General features: G+C 51.3%; 11 protein-coding genes across 11 annotated transcripts; 6 read left to right on the top strand and 5 right to left on the bottom strand.

Annotated features, from left to right (window-relative positions):
- Nucleotides 1–306: 306 nt before the first annotated feature.
- BDZ99DRAFT_465673 (proliferating cell nuclear antigen) lies at nt 307–1,750 on the top strand. The gene is made up of 5 exons (XM_033720604.1): nt 307–415; nt 470–510; nt 562–991; nt 1,049–1,338; nt 1,393–1,750. Coding segments are annotated over exons 1-5 (780 nt in total). The 5' UTR covers nt 307–414; the 3' UTR covers nt 1,411–1,750.
- BDZ99DRAFT_465672 (Ribokinase-like protein) lies at nt 1,717–3,553 on the top strand. The gene is made up of 6 exons (XM_033720603.1): nt 1,717–1,823; nt 1,874–1,884; nt 1,936–2,015; nt 2,077–2,289; nt 2,344–2,461; nt 2,513–3,553. Exons 1-6 carry the CDS (start codon nt 1,770–1,772, stop codon nt 3,411–3,413), a joined length of 1,377 nt encoding a protein of 458 aa, XP_033573884.1. The 5' UTR covers nt 1,717–1,769; the 3' UTR covers nt 3,414–3,553.
- A 313-nt stretch (nt 3,554–3,866) lies between these two features.
- BDZ99DRAFT_573617 (citrinin biosynthesis oxidoreductase-like protein CtnB) lies at nt 3,867–5,152 on the top strand. The gene has a single exon (XM_033728303.1). It carries the CDS (start codon nt 4,231–4,233, stop codon nt 5,098–5,100), a length of 870 nt encoding a protein of 289 aa, XP_033573883.1. The 5' UTR covers nt 3,867–4,230; the 3' UTR covers nt 5,101–5,152.
- Nucleotides 5,153–5,562: 410 nt separating this feature from the next.
- Nucleotides 5,563–8,554, top strand: BDZ99DRAFT_422216 (dynamin-1). The gene is made up of 4 exons (XM_033716976.1): nt 5,563–5,852; nt 5,911–6,306; nt 6,363–7,982; nt 8,038–8,554. Exons 1-4 carry the CDS (start codon nt 5,754–5,756, stop codon nt 8,350–8,352), a joined length of 2,430 nt encoding a protein of 809 aa, XP_033573882.1. The 5' UTR covers nt 5,563–5,753; the 3' UTR covers nt 8,353–8,554.
- Nucleotides 8,555–8,873: 319 nt separating this feature from the next.
- On the top strand, nt 8,874–10,644 carry BDZ99DRAFT_465669 (phosphatidylethanolamine-binding protein). The gene is made up of 5 exons (XM_033720602.1): nt 8,874–9,012; nt 9,101–9,129; nt 9,189–9,451; nt 9,497–9,713; nt 10,215–10,644. The coding sequence occupies exons 1-5, from the start codon at nt 8,879–8,881 to the stop codon at nt 10,250–10,252; spliced, it is 681 nt and encodes a 226-aa protein (XP_033573881.1). The 5' UTR covers nt 8,874–8,878; the 3' UTR covers nt 10,253–10,644.
- A 1,297-nt stretch (nt 10,645–11,941) lies between these two features.
- BDZ99DRAFT_465668 (uncharacterized protein) lies at nt 11,942–13,140 on the bottom strand. Its single transcript, XM_033720601.1, has 3 exons — nt 12,766–13,140; nt 12,511–12,710; nt 11,942–12,448 (listed from the first exon to the last, which is right to left on the bottom strand). The coding sequence occupies exons 1-3, from the start codon at nt 12,941–12,943 to the stop codon at nt 12,011–12,013; spliced, it is 816 nt and encodes a 271-aa protein (XP_033573880.1). The 5' UTR covers nt 12,944–13,140; the 3' UTR covers nt 11,942–12,010.
- BDZ99DRAFT_88031 (uncharacterized protein) lies at nt 12,760–13,412 on the bottom strand. The gene has a single exon (XM_033728991.1). It carries the CDS (start codon nt 13,364–13,366, stop codon nt 12,944–12,946), a length of 423 nt encoding a protein of 140 aa, XP_033573879.1. The 5' UTR covers nt 13,367–13,412; the 3' UTR covers nt 12,760–12,943.
- A 1,908-nt stretch (nt 13,413–15,320) lies between these two features.
- BDZ99DRAFT_393162 (uncharacterized protein) lies at nt 15,321–16,082 on the top strand (the record flags this gene model as incomplete). Its single annotated transcript, XM_033715832.1, has 1 exon — nt 15,321–16,082. A coding segment is annotated over one exon (762 nt), but the record flags the coding sequence as incomplete, so codon positions are not given.
- Nucleotides 16,083–16,679: 597 nt separating this feature from the next.
- Nucleotides 16,680–18,271, bottom strand: BDZ99DRAFT_422208 (uncharacterized protein). The gene is made up of 2 exons (XM_033716975.1): nt 17,717–18,271; nt 16,680–17,663 (listed from the first exon to the last, which is right to left on the bottom strand). The coding sequence occupies exons 1-2, from the start codon at nt 18,158–18,160 to the stop codon at nt 16,854–16,856; spliced, it is 1,254 nt and encodes a 417-aa protein (XP_033573877.1). The 5' UTR covers nt 18,161–18,271; the 3' UTR covers nt 16,680–16,853.
- Nucleotides 18,272–19,290: 1,019 nt separating this feature from the next.
- BDZ99DRAFT_523473 (uncharacterized protein) lies at nt 19,291–19,793 on the bottom strand (the record flags this gene model as incomplete). The annotated part of the gene is made up of 3 exons (XM_033725804.1): nt 19,291–19,426; nt 19,494–19,606; nt 19,740–19,793. 3 exons carry the CDS (start codon nt 19,791–19,793, stop codon nt 19,291–19,293), a joined length of 303 nt encoding a protein of 100 aa, XP_033573876.1.
- A 443-nt stretch (nt 19,794–20,236) lies between these two features.
- Nucleotides 20,237–21,090, bottom strand: BDZ99DRAFT_479286 (uncharacterized protein; the record flags this gene model as incomplete). The annotated part of the gene is made up of 4 exons (XM_033722228.1): nt 20,237–20,320; nt 20,543–20,676; nt 20,722–20,912; nt 20,972–21,090. The coding sequence occupies 4 exons, from the start codon at nt 21,088–21,090 to the stop codon at nt 20,237–20,239; spliced, it is 528 nt and encodes a 175-aa protein (XP_033573875.1).
- Nucleotides 21,091–21,438: the final 348 nt, after the last annotated feature.

The raw sequence follows: 21,438 nt of genomic DNA, 5'->3' as shown, positions 1-21,438 counted from the left end.
ATACCATAATATGTGCTGTTTCTTGGGAGGCTTCAGCGCATCATCAAGATTCTAGATGTACAAATGCGTAAATCCCTGAGCTAGACAGTCTTTGAAATTTTATTATCGACCACGTGGTGGAGTCAGTCGGCACAGCTATCTCCTTACCTCGCGAACTCATCGCCGTGTGCTCTGTCCTTGCTTCCATTGCACATAGAAATCCAGCATAGCTATCGAACTCGCTAACTGATGTCACGTGACCGTTAATTGATTTTCTTTGTCAGCACCCCAAATCGCGTCGCGTTGATTTCGCTCCTCGCGTTTCGATCCCACCAAAACTGCCCGTTACAACAGCCCATCTTCTGCTTCCAATTCTCAGTTTCACACCGCGACACACGCACACTTTTTTCCAGTCGTACTACTCACACTTTCGCCAGTATGCATTGCTCTCCTCTTCAACCCAAAGTTGTATACTGACATCGCGGTGCAGTGCTTGAAGCACGTTTAGAACAGGCTAATCTTCTCAAGAAGGTTTGGGTCTCACATCTGCCTCGAATGCACCACTTGCTGACACGAACACAGGTGGTCGATGCCATCAAGGACTTGGTCCAGGACTGCAACTTCGACTGCAATGACTCTGGCATCGCCCTCCAGGCCATGGACAACTCCCACGTTGCCCTCGTGTCCATGATGCTTAAGTCGGAAAGCTTCTCACCCTTTCGATGTGACCGAAATATCGCCCTCGGCATCAACCTCACCTCGCTCACTAAAGTCCTGCGAGCCGCACAAAACGAGGATATCCTGACGCTGAAGGCGGAGGACGCGCCAGATGTCGTGAATCTCGTGTTTGAGAGCGCTGAGAGCGACAGAATCAGCGAATATGACATCAAGCTCATGGACATCGACCAGGAGCATCTGGGGATTCCCGAGACGGAGTACGCTGCGACCATCTCGATGCCTTCGGCTGAGTTCCAGCGTATCTGCAGAGACTTGATGGCCCTCTCGGAATCTGGTCAGTCAAAATACATCGGTTACTATTATTGGACAACAGCTGCTGACTTGGCTGAAGTTTCGATCGAATGTAGCAAGGAAGGCGTGAAGTTTGCCTGCCAGGGCGACATTGGGTCTGGATCAGTCACGCTACGAAGTCACACCAATGTCGACAAGCCAGAGATGAACGTCGAGATCGACCTGACAGAGCCTGTCTCCCTGACCTTCTCGCTCAAGTACCTAGTCGGCTTCTGCAAGGCCAGCAGCCTTTCTGGTCAGGTCAAACTGTGCCTCTCCAACGAGGTGCCCCTGCTTGTGGAGTACGCGCTGGCTAACAACAGCTACCTGAGATTCTACCTCGCGCCAAAGGTACTTATTTGCCCCATCTATATTCTTAACCATGATCTGACCCACTTGTAATAGATTGGTGACGAGGAGTAATTCCCCCACGAGCGGGCAGAAAATATGCTCGGAGAGCTTCGGCCACGCGAAGAACACGATCGGCGGTGCATTGGGCGCGTCATTCGGCGGGATGTCTAGATTTTGTGATAATGCAGTTCCTTTTAGTGTATGGGATCACCTATCGGCATGCAGCATGGGTTGGTTGCTGGGGCTGCTGGGCGTAGGTTTTCGGGGAGTGGATCGGCCTTTGCTGCCCCGCCAAACGTCACCTGGACGTTAGTTTTCAGATAGGTAATCGGAAAAAATGATTCACACTTACACACCCCTCTCCCTTGCTCGTGTGAGGCAACTTTCAACGCGCATTTTTCCTTGAAGTTACTCTCCCTCCTTTTGAAGACATGGCCACCGGGCCTGTGGTTCCAGAGACACGCGTTCTCGCCATTGCTAGTCATGTAAGGCTGTCATTGAAGCTCCGGAGTTCCGCAAACGCTAACTCTGAGAGGTTGTTTTCGGGTAGGCGCGATTGTATCCTCCAGAGCGACTAGGGGCTAATTGAATCTTGAGCTATGTCGGAAACAAAATGGTATCGTTCGTCCTCATGTCCTTGGGCTGCAACGTATCTGCGATAAATACGGTCAACTACAGTACGCGAGGACGAGAAATCTTACTACACAAAATGCAACAGGCTGATTGGCAGGGCCACAGGTAACCACACGGGCTACAAACAGGTTAAGGGCACCAAGACCACGGCCGAACAAATACGAGACCTCTACGATGGACTGAAACAGTCAGATCTCAACAACTTCGATGTCTTACTCTCCGGATACCTACCCAGCGCCGAAGCTGTGCAGACAGTGGGGAGGATTGGAAGAGAACTGAAGTTCAATGCTGGAACAAAGCCGGGCTCGTTCTTTTGGGGTGAGGCTGTTCCGCTGGACCGATGAATCTGAGGGCAGTGTTGACTAGGTGTAGTTCTGGACCCGGTGATGGGTGATGAAGGGAGGCTTTACATCCCGGAAGACGAGGTGCCGCAGTATAAGAACTTGCTGCGAGAAGCTGATCTTATACTGCCGAATCAATTTGAAGCAGAGTAAGGTTTCCATACCAATTTCTCACTCCATGTGCTAAAGAATGATACTAGACTCCTCTCCGACACCAAAATCACCGACCTCACCTCTCTCGGAACCGCAATCCAAATCCTCCACCGCACATACCAAGTCCCCCACATAATCATCACTTCCCTCGTCCTCTCCGCGACAAACAAAACTCTCCCCTCCCGACCACCTTCGCGCATGCAATCCTCAGCGCCTACGCCTCGCACGGCTACACCAGAGCGTAACGCCGCGACGTCCCATCCCAGCACCTGGCCAACCTCAGAATCCAAAATTTCACCCCAACAAGAACAGGAAGAGGAAGAATACCCCAACACTCTAACGATAATTGGCTCTACCGCAACCTCCACCCACACCGCCCGCCTCTTCCGCATCGACGTCCCCGCCCACTCCCTCTACTTCTCCGGCACCGGCGACATGTTCGCCGCACTCACCGTAGCCCGCCTTCGCGAAGCCATCGTCGCAGCAAACCTCCAGAACACCGCGTCCTGGAAATCCCCCGACGACGTCGCAGCCGCGGACTTACCGCTCGCTCAAGCAACGAGCAAGGTCCTAGCTTCTATGCAGGCGGTTCTCGCGAAGACGGCGGCTGCATGCGCGGTCGAGATGGAGGCGTACGATGAGAGGGTAGGGTTGGAGGGCGCGGGGAGTGGGGAGGAGGCGGAGGAGGACAGGCATAAGAAGAGAGGGTTGAGGCTGAGTCGGGCGGCAGAGGTGAGGGTGGTGAGGAATGTGGGGGATTTAGTGTCTCCGCCCAACGTTGAGAAGTTCAAGGCGAGGGCGGTCGAGGTGGATGTTGAAAAGGACGGGGTAGGGGATAAGGGACCAGGGAGTCAGGTGGATCAGTTGGGGGTGAGACAGTTAGCGTTGGGTGGGGGAGAAGGGGCGGTGCAGTTGCCTGTGCCTCAGGACAAGAGTACAGAGGCGTAAGGGAGGTGAATTGGGGGAACAATCTTGAGCTTTGGCTGCTGGGATATTGTCAGAGAGGGATTCTCTGGTTTTTGGCATTTGGTAGGATTGTTTACTCTGATTACATCGTTCTCGGAACATGTTTTAGGCGCATTGGAGGTTCGTTACAAGCCTAAAAGGTGGTAAACAGATACCAATCGTGCAGAGACGTTGTCTCAATGCACTTCTATTCAAGCCGTCTGACAAGGCTTTCGGAGTGAATCCGGCATGACGGCTGGCCAGATGGTGAAGGGATTATGAGTGATCTTGTATAGCCAATTGCTCATATCAGCATTATAGTGTGAAGATGCAGGTAGTGGAGGGTGAATAGTCAGCGCTACGTCGGGAAATGCAAGGCGCTAGACAGGGGACTGCGGCCCCACAAGTCCTGAGTCCTGTTCTTCATCCGTCCTGCGCAATCTGCTACGTGAACACAGCATCATTCGTACATTTGTAGAAGGCCTGTTTAAGAGGCCTCTATGCGGGTAAGACTCAATGGCCGCCTTATAGGTGTCGCCTAATCGTGTCTCACACCAATTGCCTAATGGGCCTTGTGCCACGGCTCTAATTCAGCCTTACGAGCCCTACCCGGCGATGGTCTCGGACTCCGAGGGATGACCTGAAGCCGTCTTATTTCTACTTAATCCTCACTTGTCTTCTTCAATCTTGCACTTTAATTTCTTAATATCAAGATCTTGACTTATCGCCCAGCTGGATCCCACACACTACTATGCTATCGAGCCCTTTCTGATCAAACAACATCATTCGATCAGATCTACTGCCAACCTCACCCGCGACAATGGCTCCTCATCTAGCAGCGCCACCGCCGCTACAAGAAGACCTGACCCTCCCCCGCCTCCTCTTCCTCCACGGCGGCGGCGTCAACGCCTCCATCTTCGAAGCCCAAGCACGCTCATTCATGCGCTACCTCCGCCCCTCCTTCCGTCTCGTCTTCGCCGACGGCCCATTCTTCTGCGATCCCCACCCCGCCATCATCCCCGTGTACACCTCGCATGCGCCCTTCCGCCGCTGGCTGCGCTGGATGGGCGAGCATTCTGACGTCGACGCCGAAAGCGTGGTTGAGGAAATAAGCTACGCGATCCGCAACGCGATGGCGGCAGATGACGCGAAGAGCGCGACGGGGGAGTGGGTTGGATTGGTCGGGTTCTCGCAGGGAGCAAAGCTAGCTGCGTCGATGCTTCTCGAGCAGGAGGCGAGGATCCGGCAGGCTCAGAAGACGGGTGACGATCTGGCGCCTGGGTTTCTAGAGGACTCAAGCATACGATGGCGGTTTGGGATACTCATGGCGGGACGGGCTCCGCTGTCGAATTTATGCCCGGGGCAGCCTGAATTGCTTTCGAGCAAGGCACTCGTGGCGGCCGATGAAATCAGTGAGGGATTTGAGTTTGTGGGTAAGGTCGACGATGAGGCGGTACTGAAGACACCGACGGTACATGTGCATGGATTGGCGGATGAGGGACTACATCTACATCGGAGACTGCTGGAACAGTACTGTGCGCCTGGGACGGCAACATTAGTGGAATGGGATGGCAATCACCGGATACCGATCAAGAGCAAGGATGTGGAGAGAGTCGTCGACGCGATCTGGGATGTCGCCGAGAAGACGGGGGTAGATGTGACGAGGCTACCGTCGAAGTTAGGTAGCTGAGGTATTGGTCTACATCGATTTGATAGCGTTTGGTTGGTACGGGACTGGAGGGCTTTAGTGTAATCTGATATATCAGAACACAATTTATGTATTTCAATCTATCTTCACAAAATTGCAGCCAGTAACAGTACAGCACCCATATTTGACCAAATTGGGTGACCTTTCACACACCTCAGTGCGGAGAACTCTCCCGGTGCTCTTTGTCCTTTGATTGGCTGAGACTCTCCACGTGAAGGTAGTCTTCAAAATACTGGCGAACAGCAAGTCTCAGCAACAGGTATCCTACATCTCGACCATCTTAAACAGCTACGTTCTCAAGATGTGCCCTAGAGAAGAATAGATAAAGGTTTCCGGGTTGCGCCTCTTCTCGGCATAAATTTCTAATAACCCGTTTTGGCTAGCGCGCTCTCAAAGAGTTGGAATCGTCGTCACCAGGAACAACCACAAGACTCACCCATATACCTCCTCGTGGCATTGACGTTCACCGCACGGTGTGCTCAACGTCATACCGGCACCGCCCTCCTCTCTCAGATACTGCCCTTTGCCACTTCACTCGGAGGCTTCGTTTGCCTCCTTGCCCCGGCCTTGTTTACGCGGTTGAGAGTCCCAGCTATCAGGAGTCGGCCACTATTTCGACATCCACCATCATCAAAATGGCAGCGCTGGGCGAAGACCTGCTCGGCATAGTGAACAAGTTGCAAGACTTGGTCTTCAACACCATCGGAAACGACTCCTTGGACTTGCCGCAAATTGTAGGGCCCGCGCAGCCAGTGTCGGGAATGCCGCGCCTATACTGACAGTCTATTACAGGTCGTTGTCGGATCGCAGTCGTCCGGAAAGTCTTCAGTGCTTGAGAACATCGTTGGCAGAGACTTTCTACCTCGTGGAAGCGGCATCGTTACGCGGCGGCCACTCATCCTTCAACTCATCAACGTACCCAGCGAGCGCGATGACAAGCCAGAGGAGGATGAAGTCCACATACCCCATACTCCAGCCAGCGTTGCGGGCCAGCAAGAATGGGCAGAATTCCATCACGTATCCGGCCGCCGATTCTACGACTTTTCCGAGGTCAAGCGGGAGATCGAAAACGAGACAGCGCGAATAGCAGGGAACAACAAGGGCATCAACCGACAACCCATAAACCTAAAAATCTACTCTCCTCACGTCCTCAGTTTGACGCTGGTGGATCTGCCTGGTCTGACAAAAGTTTGTTGCCGCAGCATGTGCAAAATTTCTAAGCGATGCTAACAACCCTTTCCTAGGTCCCCATCGGCGATCAGCCATCAGACATCGAGAAACAGACCCGAAACCTCATCTCCGAGTATATCGCTAAACCCAACAGTATAATTTTGGCAGTGTCACCTGCGAATGTCGACATCGTCAACTCGGAAGCACTCAAGCTCGCCCGGCATGTGGATCCCATGGGCAGGAGAACGATCGGCGTCCTTACGAAAATTGATCTCATGGACCACGGAACAAACGCACTGGACATTCTGTCAGGACGCGTATACCCGTTGAAGCTGGGTTTCATTGGAGTAGTGAACCGGTCTCAGCAGGACATCCAGGGCAACAAATCATTGGCAGAGGCTTTAGGAGCAGAACGTGACTTTTTCAGGCATCACCCCGCGTACAGGAACATGGCCAATCGATGCGGAACACAATTCCTAGCGAAGAGTCTTAATACTACTCTCATGACCCACATTCGGGATCGACTACCGGATATCAAGGCTCGCTTGAACACTTTGATGGGCCAAACGCAACAAGAATTGGCCAGCTACGGAGATGTTGCGTTTACCGGAAAGGAACATCGTGGCTCCCTTATCCTTCAGCTCATGACCCGCTTCGCATCCTCCTTCATCTCCTCAATCGACGGGACATCAGCAGAAATCTCGACAAAGGAATTATGTGGGGGTGCGAGGATATACTATATTTTCAACTCAGTGTTTGGCAACTCTTTGGAAACTATTGATCCTACAACAAACCTCTCCGTACTCGATATCCGGACAGCAATTCGGAACTCAACCGGACCTAGGCCAAGCTTGTTTGTGCCTGAGCTGGCCTTTGACCTGCTTGTGAAACCACAGATCAAACTTTTAGAGATCCCGAGTCAGCGATGTGTGGAGCTTGTATACGAAGAACTAATCAAGATCTGCCACACTTGCGGATCTACCGAACTTAGCCGATACCCTAGACTCCAAGGAAAGCTGATTGAAGTTGTATCCGACCTTCTTCGCGAGCAACTCGGGCCATCAGCGTCGTATGTTGCGTCTCTCATTGATATCCAGCGCGCATATATCAACACGAACCACCCCAACTTCCTAGGAGCCGCCGCTGCCATGTCGTCCGTGATCAACGACAAGCAGGAGCGTGAAAAGCAAATAGCAGCAGCCGAGGAAAGGAAGAGGCGAGAAATGAGACGGATGAAGGAACTGAACGGCGTAAATGGCATCGATGGCCCACAAGAGGAAGATGGGGAAGAGGGTGTTGCAGAGAAGAAAGCCGGAATTCCTATTCGCGGTCACAACCCCAAAGCCAGCAGGAGTATGTCTCCAGCAGTTGGCCGTCTTGTGAACGGGTCTTACGGTATTGCAGGTCAACTCAACGGAGCTCATTCACGCTCTCCGACATTCGGTCAGCAGCAGGGAGGTACTAAAGACAGCTTCTTGAACTACTTCTTCGGTAAAGAGGGTCAGATGCCATCAAGCGCACCACCGCAAATGTCGTCTTCCGATCGTCCGGTGAGCCGATCTGTTAGCTCCAACGTCGAACCAAGCATCTCGGCGAGTTTCCGTAGAGGTGATACTCGTGCACCGGATAAGCATATCCTAGAGATGGTGCCAGATCAGTACGACTTATCATCACGAGATTATGACAATCCTTTCGTAAGTTACTTAGTGTCGCGATCGATTATATTTGAAACTAACAGTCCCATCACAGCCTCAAGAAGACGCACCACCTGCCCTCACCGAGCGGGAGGCCCTCGAAACCGAACTCATCCGCCGCCTCATCTCATCCTATTTCAACATCGTCCGCGAGACTATCGCCGACCAAGTCCCGAAAGCCGTCATGCACCTCCTCGTCAACCACTCCAAAGATGTCGTCCAGAACCGCCTCGTCAGCGAGCTTTACAAGGAAGACCTCTTCCAAGAACTTCTCTACGAGGACGACACCATCAAAGCGGAGCGCGAGAAGTGCGAGAAGCTCCTCAAAACGTACAAAGAGGCCGCAAAGATTGTCGGCGAGGTGCTATAGGTGGAGCGCTCATCTGGAAAGGAAAGGATGTGTATTTTCACTGTAGGATCATATTGTGCATAGTCATCATCATTCCACTTGGGTCCTCCTGCTGGCGTTGGAGGCGGTCGCTATGGCTGCTGCGACTTCTGTCACCGGCTTTTTTCTGCTCTTCTGGCCCGCCCTGGAGATGGGGTAGGAGGGTCAGGGCGTTAATTCGCGGCTCATTTCTAGTTGAGGGTTGTAACATAGACGGTGGGAATGAGGTTGAATGAGAGAAACGTGTGTATTTTGCTGTATATTGAAATGTGCAACAAGTGCTGTTATGCTGTACAACAATTGTAGGCAGGGATGATCTGCAGATGACGAAATGATGATTGCGGGGAGGGACGATGCACTTCACAACATGGCATTTCGGAATCCGATGGCTTTGTTTTGACCTCACCAACTTCACCAACTAAACACAGCACCATCGTTGCGCCTCAATTGGCGAGCGAACTTTCTTCTAACGCTATAGTCGACTCCCTAACGTTCAGCGTCATCGACGATGCTCCGCTACCTCTCTTTCGGCCTCCTCTTCGTGCAGCTGCTTCAGCTGTCGACATTCAGTCATGCATTGCCAACCGATCAACAGCCACTGAAGGAGGAGATTGATGGGAGCCTTTCGAGTGTGCGAGATGCGTAAGACGTCGCCCACACTTCCCCTCGTCTCTTTCCTTCAAGCCTCAAGCTTCCATCTCATCTCCGTATCACGCTAACGAATGGACAGCCTCAAGGAAGCCGAGATCATCCCCACGGGTACGTCTCACTCATCCTTCTTCCTACGACGCTCAAACCTAGCTAACCTAAATGTTCAGTCATTGACGACTTCTCGCCTATCCTCACCCTTGACGTCTCCTGGCCCAAGAAGGACGCCGAGTTGGGCAATACCCTCAAGGTCAAGCACGTGCAAGACGAACCGACGATCACCCTAAAGAGTGGAAATGGCTCTACCCTCCTGGATGTGCTGAACTTGGGAGGTAAGAAGAATACGACGTATGTCGTTGCCCTTACGGATCCAGATGCGCCGTCGAGGGACAATCCAGAGTGGAGCGAGATTTGCCATTGGATCGTTGCTGTGGTATGTTCTTCTCTTTTCTCCATACACCATAGCTGAGGCTTGCAGACTGCCAACAAGACCGAAACCATCATGCCGTACAAAGCGCCCGGACCTCCACCCAAGACCGGGAAACACCGTTACGTCTTCCTCGTCTTCGCACCGAAGAACGGAACTACGGAACCACTGAACCTCACCAAGCCGAGTGACCGCAAGCATTGGGGAAGCGGTATACAGGGATTCGGCGCTGCCTGGTGGTCAGAGCTGAATGGACTTATCACTATCGGTCAGTGTACTTTTTTTTATTGGTTAAAGTGGGACAAGGTCTCGGTCTGCTACGTCTTAATACTGTTCAAGATGGGCCTGCTTGTGTGTGTGGCGTGGGACGGACGCTATTGGCCCACTCTACAGCTGATTTTCGAGATCACGTTGAGTGGGTTGACGGGCATGGTGACCTCGAAGATGATAAGTTGGGAATTGTCCGAGCAGCCAAAGATAAGGAAATTGTTGCGCACGGCTGTGGACGGGTGGAAGGAGGCGAATGACCTAAACCACCTCCTAGCAGCCAGATTGAATGCCTCAACGATGTCACAAACTTCGGAGGTTTTTAGCACCAAGGAATTTGAGGTGGTATCAGAGGCCCGGTCCATAGAGCCAGTCGTCGATGTCAAGGGAAATCGCTACTAGTGAAAGTAGGCGATGGGGAGGAGATCGGTTTCGATTGTTGTTGTGGTTGCGGTTTCTTTTGTTTCTCATGCTTGTCCATGAAGCTAATCAACATCCTCAGGCGCCAACTTCATTTACGCGCAGAATAAGAAGCAGTAGTTATGCTTCACGGGACCGTGGGCACAGGACTATGGCATAATTCTTATACAATAGGGTGTCATGTTTGAAGTCTCTTGATGTGCTTCTGAGAAGATGAAAGAAGTGTAAAGGATTTTCTTGAACAGTGTGTACACTCGCCACCCGCCTGAACTCAGAAGGAGCTCTCTGGTTGCGTAAGACTCTTTCACGCAGCGGAGATGAAGTATTTGTAAACTTTTGTCGAAACAGTGTATATGTATTGGAATATTTCATTCCCAAGGTCTCTTCCCCTCGAGTTTTCTTCTGCGTGTCGCTCGATGAACTGGGGAGCTTTCTTCTGGGGTGGGTCTCGTCATGGCCGATTAGTTTCGTAAACTAAATTCTGAATCTCATCGTCTCCTCGCAACCTGCCTGTTGTCTTTACCAGCTCAGTCTTTCCGTCAAGGTCCCCACGTTGTCAACCTCGCAGCTTCCTAACAACTCCCCAAGTAGTCCAAGCATCGCAGAGGTCACGTGAATATGGATCGGTCACGTGGATCTTAGTAAGCGTCCAAGCTCCAACTCTTTTTTCAAGTACGTACTTAAGCAGCGCCTTGAGCGCATTCCTTCTTCATGGCAGAGTTGGAGGAAGCGGTTTCAACAAATGTGATGGCAGATTTCCATGTGTTTGAGTAAAACAAGAGCAGCAAACTCCAATGGTGGCGGTGGTCCTGCAAAAACTTCAGCCATGATGTCCCATGGGTCTGGTGGTGGTGCAGAAATCGTCGACGGAGATAGTGGGGAAGATGCAGGTGGTGGTGTCGGTTGGATCAACAACCCAGTTCGACATTTTTTATGAAGTCGTTGTCTTGTAAAACCGTCATTCAGAGCTTTGATGTGGTGTTGGTGGGTGGTGTTGAATCAACTGCGCACGCAGAATGGCAGAATGGAGGGGGTAGAAGAGTGGATGCGGTGATAGCATTCAGCTGGGAAGATTGAAGATACTGGCTGTGAGCTGGAGAAGGCGCTAGTGGATGCCATTGTGGTACGATTGATAAGGATGCCAAGTTTGAAGGGAGGGTGGTCAACATCATCATTTTTGCGGTTCTCCGAGTCCCAGAGATACGGCGAACCATATGGTCCCAGGGCCCGTAAGGTTTTGATCCTCCACCCAATACCCGCGAACCATCGGCCTCAATGTCCGGGGGTATTGCCTTCACCGCAAGCCCAGCCCAGCCGTCAGAAGGTGGTGATGATTGTTGCATGACTCCCACGCAGACCATGAATTTTTCATCATCTACGTGTTACATACCCGCCATGCTCGCACCATGAGGAAAAGAAATGGTTCACGGAGGAGGCGGGCTTTTATACCAAATGGAAATTAGAAAGCTTGGCGCGTGTGATCGGGCACGTGTTGGTCGGGTGGTTCAGGTGGTTTGCAAGCGGGAGTGATGGATCGTGTTAGACGGATCTAGGCAATGGGCTGTTTAGTGGGATATTAAGGCATTAGAACACTTCTAGAGTCTTCTGGAGTATTCTTTAGTATATCAATGCTCCTTTGCTTATTGCTATTGAGCGAAATAATACAGGAAGAGAAAGATATAGGAACTAGTCAGCATCGAATAAAGTTCGGCTTAAAGCTTTCGGATAAAAGAGCGAGGGACAAAGTAACGGCGTGGTAGACGGGTCATCGAAAATGAGGGAGAAAAAAATATAGTTCTACACTACTTTGTACCATAATAGCTAATCCACAGACAGTCCGACGTCCCCGCCGCCCATCTCAGCTTCTTGAATCCCAGTCTACTTCCATTCCACTGGCAACACGGTATGTCCCTTGTGCAGCACGATAGCCTCCGAATTGCCATCCGACGTAGGGCGGAGTTGGACATCGAACCTCTGCAAAGGCCCGTTGTTCGTCTCTTCGGTAATCTCTTCATCTCGATCGACTCTGGTGTATGAGATGAAAAGATCGTTCGCAATAGCGATGACCGCATCGTTTAGCACTCGGGCGCCGAATGCCCACTCATACTCTTCTTTAGCGATGTACTCGCAGATTTCTGTACCTTTCCCAGTCAAATGGCAATGTCCTACCCAGTGGTGTTGCCCGGGCCGTATCACGACTGGTTTTTTGACTTGATCGAACAAATCCAAGAAGAACTTATGTGTTACCACTGCGGCTTCGCCCCGGCTGAAGGGAAAGAATGGGACGATCAATTTTATTCGGCTCGCAAGAGCAGGCTAATAACTGTAAGCAGGCTACTTTTGCTATTCACGTACTGCGCTCCAGAGTAACGACGTACCTTCCAATGTTTGCTGAAGAGTTTCTTCAGATCGTCTTGCAGAGGTTTTATGGGAACCTTGTCGCGCTCTTCGTCGGATTTGTTGTCCATTTTCTTCGCGTAGAACGTTTCGATGAGGGATTTTCCGAGGTTGGTCGCCATAATCCAGATTGTTCTAGAGCAGTCGATAGCGGTGTTGTGGCGCCTATCCTCGTACTTGCCTGTTAGGATTAGTATTGAAAGTTAGACCTAAAAGATCTAGTGCGAGAGACTTACCTGATTCGCAGACCGTAAGGAGCGAAGTACGAACTTCTTGTGCAGTTTTGTCAAACTCGTCCAAGAACACTACGCTTCTCTGCCCACTGTTGCTAGCAAGGAAGTTGTTGAGAGATGATCCTCCTTCTGAGCCAATGTAACCGTTTCGAGTTCCAAACAGGTCCCAGTCCCCTCTCATCTAGGCTGTATCAATGAGTGTCGTCTCAACGGACAGGAGAGATCCCATTTGTTTCGCCAGCTCGGTCTTCCCATGTCCGGATGGACCGGCAAATGCCATCACGTAAGACGTATCCGTTTCCTTCATTTTCATTGCGATATGGGCGAGAACCTTGACAGTAACAAGCTTGGCTGCTGGAATCTGGCCAAGAATATAGTACGGAACACGAAGGAGGCGAGTGATACCTTCGGCTTTAGCGATCTGCTCCCTTTTAACGGGGGTATATGCTATTCGATTCGCTCTGTTCAGGAAGTACCGGTGCGTCAAATTCATTGAATCCGCGAGTTGGAACCGTCTGGCTTCGCTGCACCACGCAGTTTCGGGGATCTGTGAATAATGGGCTGGGGGGGTTCGCGAAGGTACGTCTAGGTACCTGACCCACATATCTTTGGGAATGACATTGGGGTCTGCCCCATATGCTAGTAAAATCTTCAAGACCTGCGCAGTATTCAAAGCCATCCTCTGCCCATGGAGAATAGAAAAAGCGATGACTGGTATCAAAGTTCTGACTGCCCTGTCTTTCGCATTCGCGCCATATTCGAGGAGCAGGGTGACGCATTTAGTGCAGTTCCGCTCCACTGCGTAGAACAAAGGTGACCAGTTCTCACATAACAGGCGAACACCAGCTTCTACCTCCGCTTTATCACACATTTGGCTCCAGTCTTTGATCCTTGTGAAATCGCGGCCACTTTGGATTGCGTAACAAAGCTCCTCAATGGAGAACGGTGGGTACGAGAGAGCGGGAATGCTAGCTTCTGGCTTTGATAATAGTGGCAGCTGGATTTCATCTTTGACTTTCGCCATGGCTTTTCGCTTCTGCTTTCTGTATTTCACTTGTGGCGAGATTGCAAGAGCGAGCTTTGCGGTAGACTTTTCATCTATCGCGCTTCTTATGAAATGTACGGACAATCGTGCCACAGTTTATCTGGGCAATGGACACAAACAAAGTGTCTATGGATGCTTGGGTTCTACAAAGAGCAACGAATTTTGAACCTACTGTTTGATACGAGATGTATAGAGCAGCATCTGCAACACAAAGCAGCATGAGGGGAAACTTGGTGTTGGGGTATCTAGAGTCTTCGGTGGACTTCTGGTACCTCCAAAGCTACAGCAGCAATACGGCCAGTCTCTTTTGAATCAAAGAGAGCCGCAGTGCTTGCCTGACCTGCGTGTGCTACAGCCACATGCTTACGCCCAATCGCCGCGCAAGGTTTGTTGACCTTGACGGACGAATTTAGAAGTGCTCATGATGCTACTAGCCGTTCAAAGAAAATTGATCGAAAGATTCATATCTGGCTTTAGTTGAATTCGTTAGGTAAAACATCAAACGAAGAACATGAAGGGAAGCGTAGACGGGGAGTAATATGTTCTGACTGGACTCGTATCGATCGGATCTCCTCATTTCGAGGCCGCGAAAACGGGCTTGTAGCTTCATCGATGGAAATAATACCATGATCTTATAGAAGGCTTGTGCTGAGCGTTATTGAGATGCAGGAATTGGGTCATAATGGTGATGAGATATGGTGGAAAAATGAGATGAGGTTGTTGTAGGGGTTGGCACGTGCATAGGCTAGCTGAAAGTAGACAGACTCTAGCCAGAATCTCCCCTTTTACTGTGTACTATCTCCATCTTCTTTCGCGTTGGACCCATGGTTATTACGATCCTTAGATGTACTTACTGATCAGTCATCTGAGACAAGGGCACAAAAGGGCATGAGCTTTGAACGTCCTACATATCGAATTCGGTTAAGCTTCCCGGTGGGATCCCGAAACAACGCCCTTAATCAAATGAATGAAACGCGCTGCAATGTTTCCAAACGGAGATCACCTCGGATTCGCAAATGTCGCATCTTCTCATTCGACCGTCTCCTGCCAAGCGCTGTGTCAATCTTTCAACACGACACGAAGGCGGCTGCGAGAACCACAACTTTCTCCACTTCACGAGTTTCAAGACTCACCGTTCTCGTCCTAAACTACGCCCATATGCGTCATTAAGCATTTATCTGAGTTACTCATCAGAATTCTAACAGTTTGGCCTAGGATGCTAAGACGCAGTGCCTGGTGTGACATGAGGCTTGCGCTGACGCCAGCCCCTATTCGTACGAGATGCCATGAAAATGCGCCTACTTATACACTACCTTCGCTATCACACTTACAACTCCATCCAGTAGTGAGAACGTCTTGAAGACATTTCCACCTCAGTCATTCATTCTTTTCATCTTCACGTTCGTTACATGGCATAGACTGCCGACACTCTTTTCACGCCCATTCCTTCATTGCTAAATCAGCTCAATTTTTTTGAAAGCGCCATCCATCCACTAAAATCTTCATATTCATCATGCATTTCCAAACTCTCCTCCCATTCGTCCTCGCCAGCTTGGCAACCGCCCACACCGTGCCCTGGGTCAAAGGCATGTACTGCATTAATGGAACTTCTCACGAAGATGCCCCCAACACCAACACTGCCGTCAACCCACTCTACAACCTCGCGAAAGCCGACTGGTGGTTCCAACACGATCGTGGCTGCGACGCCTATCCCCCAGACGAAGGCGACATCCTCGAATTACCTGCCGGCGGTTCCTTCGAGGTCGAGATGGCCCACAATCGTGCGCAGACCACTCTCTCCTACGATGGCAAATTCACATCCATTTGGCCCGATGGCAAAGAGCACCCTGAGGACTGGTCCGGGCCAGGTAACCCCCCAGAGTGTATCACGGACGGGACCGGGGCTTTACACACGAACAACCAGACCATGGCCGCTGGCTCCGCGTTCGCCATCTCTTACAACTCCGAACTCTCTGACGTGACAAGCGAAAACCTCGTCGTCTTTACCGTAGCTGCTCACACGCCATGGAAACGTCTAGCTTCATTCTCTGTCCCCGCTGCGCTGCCCGCTTGCCCTCCTGGCGGCTGTCACTGCGCCTGGCTTTGGGTCCCCAACGGTTGCGGACAGCCGAATATGTACATGGCCGGCTATCGATGCAACGTCACTGGCGCTACGTCCACCATACCCGTTGCTAAGGGGCAAACCCCCGTATACTGTCCCGATGATGCGAGCAAGTGCGTTAAGGGCGCTAAGCAAATGGTTGTTTGGAATCAGGCGGAGGGGAACAATGTTGAGCTTGGGGCTTGGGAGTACCCTTCGTACAGCGAGAAGATGGGATGGAGCAATGGCGCACAGAACGATATCTTTGAAGAGGGCACTACAGTTCCTTCTTCAACTACTCCCATTTACTCCTCGGCTGCTTCTACTGTCGCTGCTGCGAGCTCGGCGGTGGCCTCTGAGGCTGCCACTGTTTCATCTTCTTCTGCTCCCGTTGCGTCAGCACCCGCTTTTACGGTCAGCTCTTCGACAGCTTCGCCATACTACCCCATCCCTGGCAACAGCACAAGCGCTGTGTTCGGAACAACTGGCTATGGCACCGCACCTGCTGCGAGCTCGACGGTGGTGTCTGCGGTCGAGGTCAGCAGCTCAGCGATCGTTTCAGTCTCTTCGGTGTCCATCTCCACAGTCATCTCGACCATCACCGCCCAACCCCCTACCATCACGCACAGCCACCATCATCATGCTTCGACGAATGCTGCCGAACTCTGCTCCCAGGAAACCATCACGATCACGAATGTTCAATACGTGACTATTCACTAAAAGCATCGCTATTCATCCATTCTATCACGCTTGATGGTTCCGACATCTTTTGAACCTGTATTTTTACTCTACACTAGAGGATTGGGCACCGAGCATTGACGGCTCTTCACGATTTTTTCATCTGTATATACATTATCACACATCATATCTTCTCGCAACTCTAATCGCTTATGCTTAACGTGCATGTCTTAGTCATCCTGCTTTCCCAATTTCCTAACATAACGCTCATAAATCATCACAGAAGTCATACATATCCCACCTAGCTTTCCCCAATTCTGAACTCCTATCCGTATGCTTCGACGAACCCACCGATTCGAGATCCGATCGACCACTCCCTCCACGCACCGCGCTTTCCGAAGAACCACGCGCGAGCTCCGTCTCCGACGCCCCGAGAGTCACGAAGCCAAACCCATCATGCGACAACCTCCTAGTTGTCACGATATTGCACCTCGGCGTCTCTTCCGCAGCACTGACATGCACGAAGCGATACTGATGCCGCGGGCCCTCTTTGACGATACAAGCCGGCGGCTCCTGAATTCCGTGATTAGAGCGCGACCGACTAGACCGCCACGACGGCAACGAGACCACCGGCCTCCCTTCACTAGACCCAGCCTTCGAGTGCGGCGAGCCCGTGAACACCCACTGCATCACCGGCCTCAAGCTCGGTAAGCACGCCGACACCACCGCGACCGAGCACTCGCAGTTCGTCCAGATCGCGACGTTGACGAATGCCCACGTGACGTCCAAGTCATCGGTCGAGTCAGCTGCTAGATACACCAACCGTAAAATAGCGATGACGACGACGAAGCCGCCGAGCATGAAGATGGCGGTGATGGCGAGTTTCTGGGGCAGCGGGCGTTGGATGGTGAAGATGTAGGGGAGCGGGAGGCACAGGATGGCGACATCGGTGAGGATGTGCGGGATGGCGGAGCTGATGAAGAAGGCGTTGTAGTTTATGGAGCAGGTAACGGCGGGGCCTTGGGGGGTGGACCAGAAGGAGGAGATGGGGGTGCATTGGAAGATTATGACGAGGATCTGAGGAGAGTCAGGTGTGTTCGAAAAGATTGGATGGATGAAGAACTACTTACGGTTGACAAGCCCCAGCACGCAGTGATGCCAGTGAGGATCCAGATCGGGATACGAATCGAGGTGTACTGGAAGATACGCCAGTAGAACGCAAGCACCGAGAACTTGACGACGCAAATAGCGGCGATGTAGATGATCCAGCCCATGAACAAGCCCTTGAAGAACTTCTCGTAAACTCCTGGGATCTCTGCGGGTGGGAAACTGGCAACATGTCGACCCATTCCAGCGTCGGTCCAGTACTTCGTCTCGATAATGAGTGCGGTCAAGATGGCTAAAGCCCCAAGTACAAGCCAGTCGTCCAGCCAGAATGTGAACTTGACCAGTCGTCGAGCGAGGAACCGGAGAGCTACGCAGATTACAGCCAGGGCGTATGTTGTGCCTATCGCCGCCCATATCTGAGGCTGCCGGCTCGCTGAAAGGTCGATATGGGAAGGATTGGACTCCATTAAGGAAGCCGTGGGGCGGTCGAGCCGCCTGAAAGCTTAGAAAAGGACGGAATCGTATATCATGACAGTAATTAAATCACCTTCGTCGAGGAAAATGAAGGTAGAGTTTCGAGAGCAAGCAGTCTGAGCTGTTAGGCCAGACCTGACGCGTCTCTGCAGCAGATATAACGGAGCGAGCCCCACGCTGTCACACCTCCTGCATACTCCAGCCATGTGGGAACGGCATGCTATCACCCCAAACACGTCCCTACCTAGCCCCGAGGTGGCAGATGCAAAGACGGAGGAGGCTGAAGCGGCGACCAAAAAGCCGCCCCAGAAGCGATCGCCACTGAGCCGCCTCATGCGAGCGATCGAACTCGGGATAAACTCCGTCGGAGACTATGAATACAGGGGCTAGCTTCATGGAGAACTCCCTCAATATGCATAAGGCTGATGTCAATGCCGATGCAGGGAGAGTGATAGTTTGGAAAGGCGAGGGAAAATGCCGTGGAAACTAGGGACGAGGCCCGCCGGACGAGTTGTAGCGCGGAAATGCGAGAGGGCCGGGTGAGTTTGACCTTCCTGTTGCGGCTAGAGGGCGCCTTTTCGCACGTTTGAAGCATTTGATTGGTTGTTGGTCTATCTGCCATTTTTCTGACTCGTGGGTGTGGCGCTTCGGCATTCCATGCTGCATTTGTTTCTGCCACCTAGACGATCCTTAGAAAAAGCATTTGAATCTTTCGATAGTTCTCCTTCTGCGGAGTTCCAGCCGAGAATCGCTCAGAATCAAACGTCCCATTTCCAGGATTGTGTGGAAGTCTCGCACGCCCTACGTCTCGATGCTGTCAGATTTTCCGCGCAAGTTTTCGGGTTGATTCGACCGGGCTGACTCGACGCCGGAAGGTAAGTTGCTGGCTTGAAAGAAGAGACATGTATGCCATGTTTTGGGACGAGAGTAGGTTTGTAGATGCGTATGCTCGAAGTTTGCGTCTTATGCGCGATGTGGCTAAAGAAGAAGTGCGAAAAACAGAGAGTGATAGAGTTAGACAGTACGGGTAGACGGTCAGGGCGGCGCAATGGCGGAACAGAGTGCAGGGAGGACTGTAACAGATTGTATAATCGCCGCAGATTTCATTGACCACACTACCCGCTCATCTTGAGAAATTGCCAACTCGTTCATACGTTGTTACTTCCATACTGTCCACGCTCTCCGCTGGGAGCCCTTTTTTGAGACTGAGCACGTATGGTTCCCGAAGAAAGGTATTAATAGAGTCTTGGGTCTTGAAACTTGTGCAAGTTAGAAATATAAGTCATAATGGAGAGTAATTTGCAGCAGTGAAGAATTTCGACTTACGCCATGATCAAAACAAGCTGTTCGCCATCTTCATCATACAACAGCTCGGCGCCAAGACAGTCGGGATATTTCTGCGTCGTGAAATCCATGAATTTCAGAATCGCTTCCTTCACCTGTATTGATGAGTTAGCGTGTCCTAACGCTCAAGAAACCCAACCGGTTGTTTCTATATCGATCTGGATGCTTCTGCATATCCAGAAGACCCTAGATCCCTGGAAGCGGCAGGGGTAGAAATCTCGGTCTTACAATATCTAGCTTGCCCTCCTTTGGGGTGATCGTGTTGAGTAACGAGATGGCCATGCTCGACGTTAGGATGAGTCTGTATGTGGTATATCGTAAGGGTAAGCTCTGCGTGAACCTGCACCGTGGCATCTTTCGTAAACTCACCCCCTCTTTATTCTACCGGGTTCCCCGCATGACCCCAGGCATTCGCTAGAACGCGAAAGAGATCTCCGCTAAGATCTTGTTTTCCATCGAGATCGACCGTCTCAGCGGAGCGAACCACATCTTCCTCACCATTTCAACTACGAATCAAGTGTTCCCGACATCAAAAGAGTTGTTGCGGCTCGGAAGCTGTGCTATTGAAGAAGAGCTGGAGTCAAGCCAACTCAACACCACATTCTAGTGAGCCGCTGTCGCGACTTCTTACCTACGAGCCCCAACGTACATATCATCCCTAGTTCCCTACAAGCTCAATTGAAGCTCCGTCGGCAATACTCGGCTACAAATGATCCCACGCCATTCTAGATTGCTCCACCAGCAAGTTGGAAATTCGGCCAGCCTGCTGACGATCGATATCCATCGCACGAAGGACTCCACAGTAGACCCTAACAACCTTCAAGGCCAGACAATCTGCTTAAGAGCTGTGAATAATGATAAAAAGGCCCACAGCTAGGTGATGGGTGAGATCGTGCAAGGTTGAGCCAAACGCGTTGGAAGACTCGCTTTTGTACTGGAAGCCGTCGGCCTAGCCAAAGCTCCATAGTATCTGGCCTATTGAAGGAGAGCTGATTCAACGCGTAGGGTATGTGCCAATATTCATCGTATACCGTCCTGCAGATTCTCAGTCCGTTTGTAAAGCGCAGACCAGTAATCTTATATACACAATTGCGGAAGTGAAGTCGAGCCGTTTCTGTCTCTCTGAGGTTCCCAACTGTGCAAAAGCTATCATGGTTGTCTGGATCTGGGTAAACGTAGTGGTAGAGCTTCTTATTCTTCCGAACAATACCTGTCTCTTCTGGCAGCCGCTGAGACCGAGAAAGCTGCTGCTGAGCGGGAAATGCCCACGATCCAACTTCTCCTACCAGCTCGATGCCCGTAATGTGAATGTGGTGTCCGCCAAAAGCGAACTCCCTTATCAAGATGAGCACTTCTTTTGGTAAGTTTAGCAATGGTGATTCGATTTGGTTCCGTCTAGCCCTGTAGCACAAGTTAGCAAGACACTAATATCGAGTGGAGAGTCACAAGTAGAGACTTACAATATGATTCGGTCATCATCGTCCGGTGCATTCAAGTTTACAAGCTGGTTTCTGTGGCGCTTCAAGGGCGGAAGACGACTTTTCGTTTGGGGCCTCTCTTCCGCTGCGCACCGAACCATTCGGGTTTTCTGGGTGCCATTTTTGGAAATGATCTCGTTACAAGAGCACACATGCACCGGTGGTGAGTATTTAGACCAAGAAAGGTTTGCTTCAGACTGACCAGAGGGTTCGCGAGTGTTTCAGAGACGTCTAGGGGCCCGTCTGGAAATGGAAACCAGCAGCCTTCTTCGCCTTCTCGGTCTTTCTAGAGATCACTCGTTAGCTAGCACAACTTCCATCAGTCCCTCTGATACTTCTTCTTTCTTTTTCTCAGTTATTTGAGCCCGCTTTACATGCTCGAATGTTATAAATGTCACTGGAATATTTGTGAAGCTATCGAAACCATCTCATAAATAGCATTGACGTAT

The sequence above is a fragment of the Mytilinidion resinicola genome, assembly GCF_010093595.1.
Source record: "Mytilinidion resinicola strain CBS 304.34 unplaced genomic scaffold BDZ99scaffold_15, whole genome shotgun sequence".
NCBI lineage: Eukaryota > Fungi > Ascomycota > Dothideomycetes > Mytilinidiales > Mytilinidiaceae > Mytilinidion > Mytilinidion resinicola.
This window is presented reverse-complemented; position numbering and strand designations above follow the sequence as displayed.

Bases quoted from the DNA above. Each gene is read 5' to 3' on its own strand.
- BDZ99DRAFT_465673 (XM_033720604.1), top strand. The intron at 511-561 runs GTTTGGGTCTCA...ACACGAACACAG, and splicing joins AGGCTAATCTTCTCAAGAAG to GTGGTCGATGCCATCAAGGA. The intron at 992-1,048 runs GTCAGTCAAAAT...ACTTGGCTGAAG, and splicing joins GATGGCCCTCTCGGAATCTG to TTTCGATCGAATGTAGCAAG.
- BDZ99DRAFT_465672 (XM_033720603.1), top strand. From the start codon at position 1,770: ATGGCCACCGGGCCTGTGGTTCCAGAGACACGCGTTCTCGCCATTGCT. The intron at 2,016-2,076 runs GTACGCGAGGAC...GCAGGGCCACAG, and splicing joins GATAAATACGGTCAACTACA to GTAACCACACGGGCTACAAA. The intron at 2,462-2,512 runs GTAAGGTTTCCA...GAATGATACTAG, and splicing joins CCGAATCAATTTGAAGCAGA to ACTCCTCTCCGACACCAAAA.
- BDZ99DRAFT_573617 (XM_033728303.1), top strand. From the start codon at position 4,231: ATGGCTCCTCATCTAGCAGCGCCACCGCCGCTACAAGAAGACCTGACC.
- BDZ99DRAFT_422216 (XM_033716976.1), top strand. From the start codon at position 5,754: ATGGCAGCGCTGGGCGAAGACCTGCTCGGCATAGTGAACAAGTTGCAA. The intron at 6,307-6,362 runs GTTTGTTGCCGC...ACCCTTTCCTAG, and splicing joins ATCTGCCTGGTCTGACAAAA to GTCCCCATCGGCGATCAGCC. The intron at 7,983-8,037 runs GTAAGTTACTTA...GTCCCATCACAG, and splicing joins GAGATTATGACAATCCTTTC to CCTCAAGAAGACGCACCACC.
- BDZ99DRAFT_465669 (XM_033720602.1), top strand. From the start codon at position 8,879: ATGCTCCGCTACCTCTCTTTCGGCCTCCTCTTCGTGCAGCTGCTTCAG. The intron at 9,013-9,100 runs GTAAGACGTCGC...ACGAATGGACAG, and splicing joins CTTTCGAGTGTGCGAGATGC to CCTCAAGGAAGCCGAGATCA. The intron at 9,452-9,496 runs GTATGTTCTTCT...TGAGGCTTGCAG, and splicing joins GCCATTGGATCGTTGCTGTG to ACTGCCAACAAGACCGAAAC.
- BDZ99DRAFT_465668 (XM_033720601.1), bottom strand. From the start codon at position 12,943: ATGAGAGGGGACTGGGACCTGTTTGGAACTCGAAACGGTTACATTGGC. The intron at 12,711-12,765 runs GTAAGTCTCTCG...TAATCCTAACAG, and splicing joins CCTTACGGTCTGCGAATCAG to GCAAGTACGAGGATAGGCGC. The intron at 12,449-12,510 runs GTACGTCGTTAC...TACAGTTATTAG, and splicing joins TCTTCAGCAAACATTGGAAG to CCTGCTCTTGCGAGCCGAAT.
- BDZ99DRAFT_88031 (XM_033728991.1), bottom strand. From the start codon at position 13,366: ATGTGGGTCAGGTACCTAGACGTACCTTCGCGAACCCCCCCAGCCCAT.
- BDZ99DRAFT_422208 (XM_033716975.1), bottom strand. From the start codon at position 18,160: ATGGAGTCCAATCCTTCCCATATCGACCTTTCAGCGAGCCGGCAGCCT. The intron at 17,664-17,716 runs GTAAGTAGTTCT...GACTCTCCTCAG, and splicing joins CGTGCTGGGGCTTGTCAACC to ATCCTCGTCATAATCTTCCA.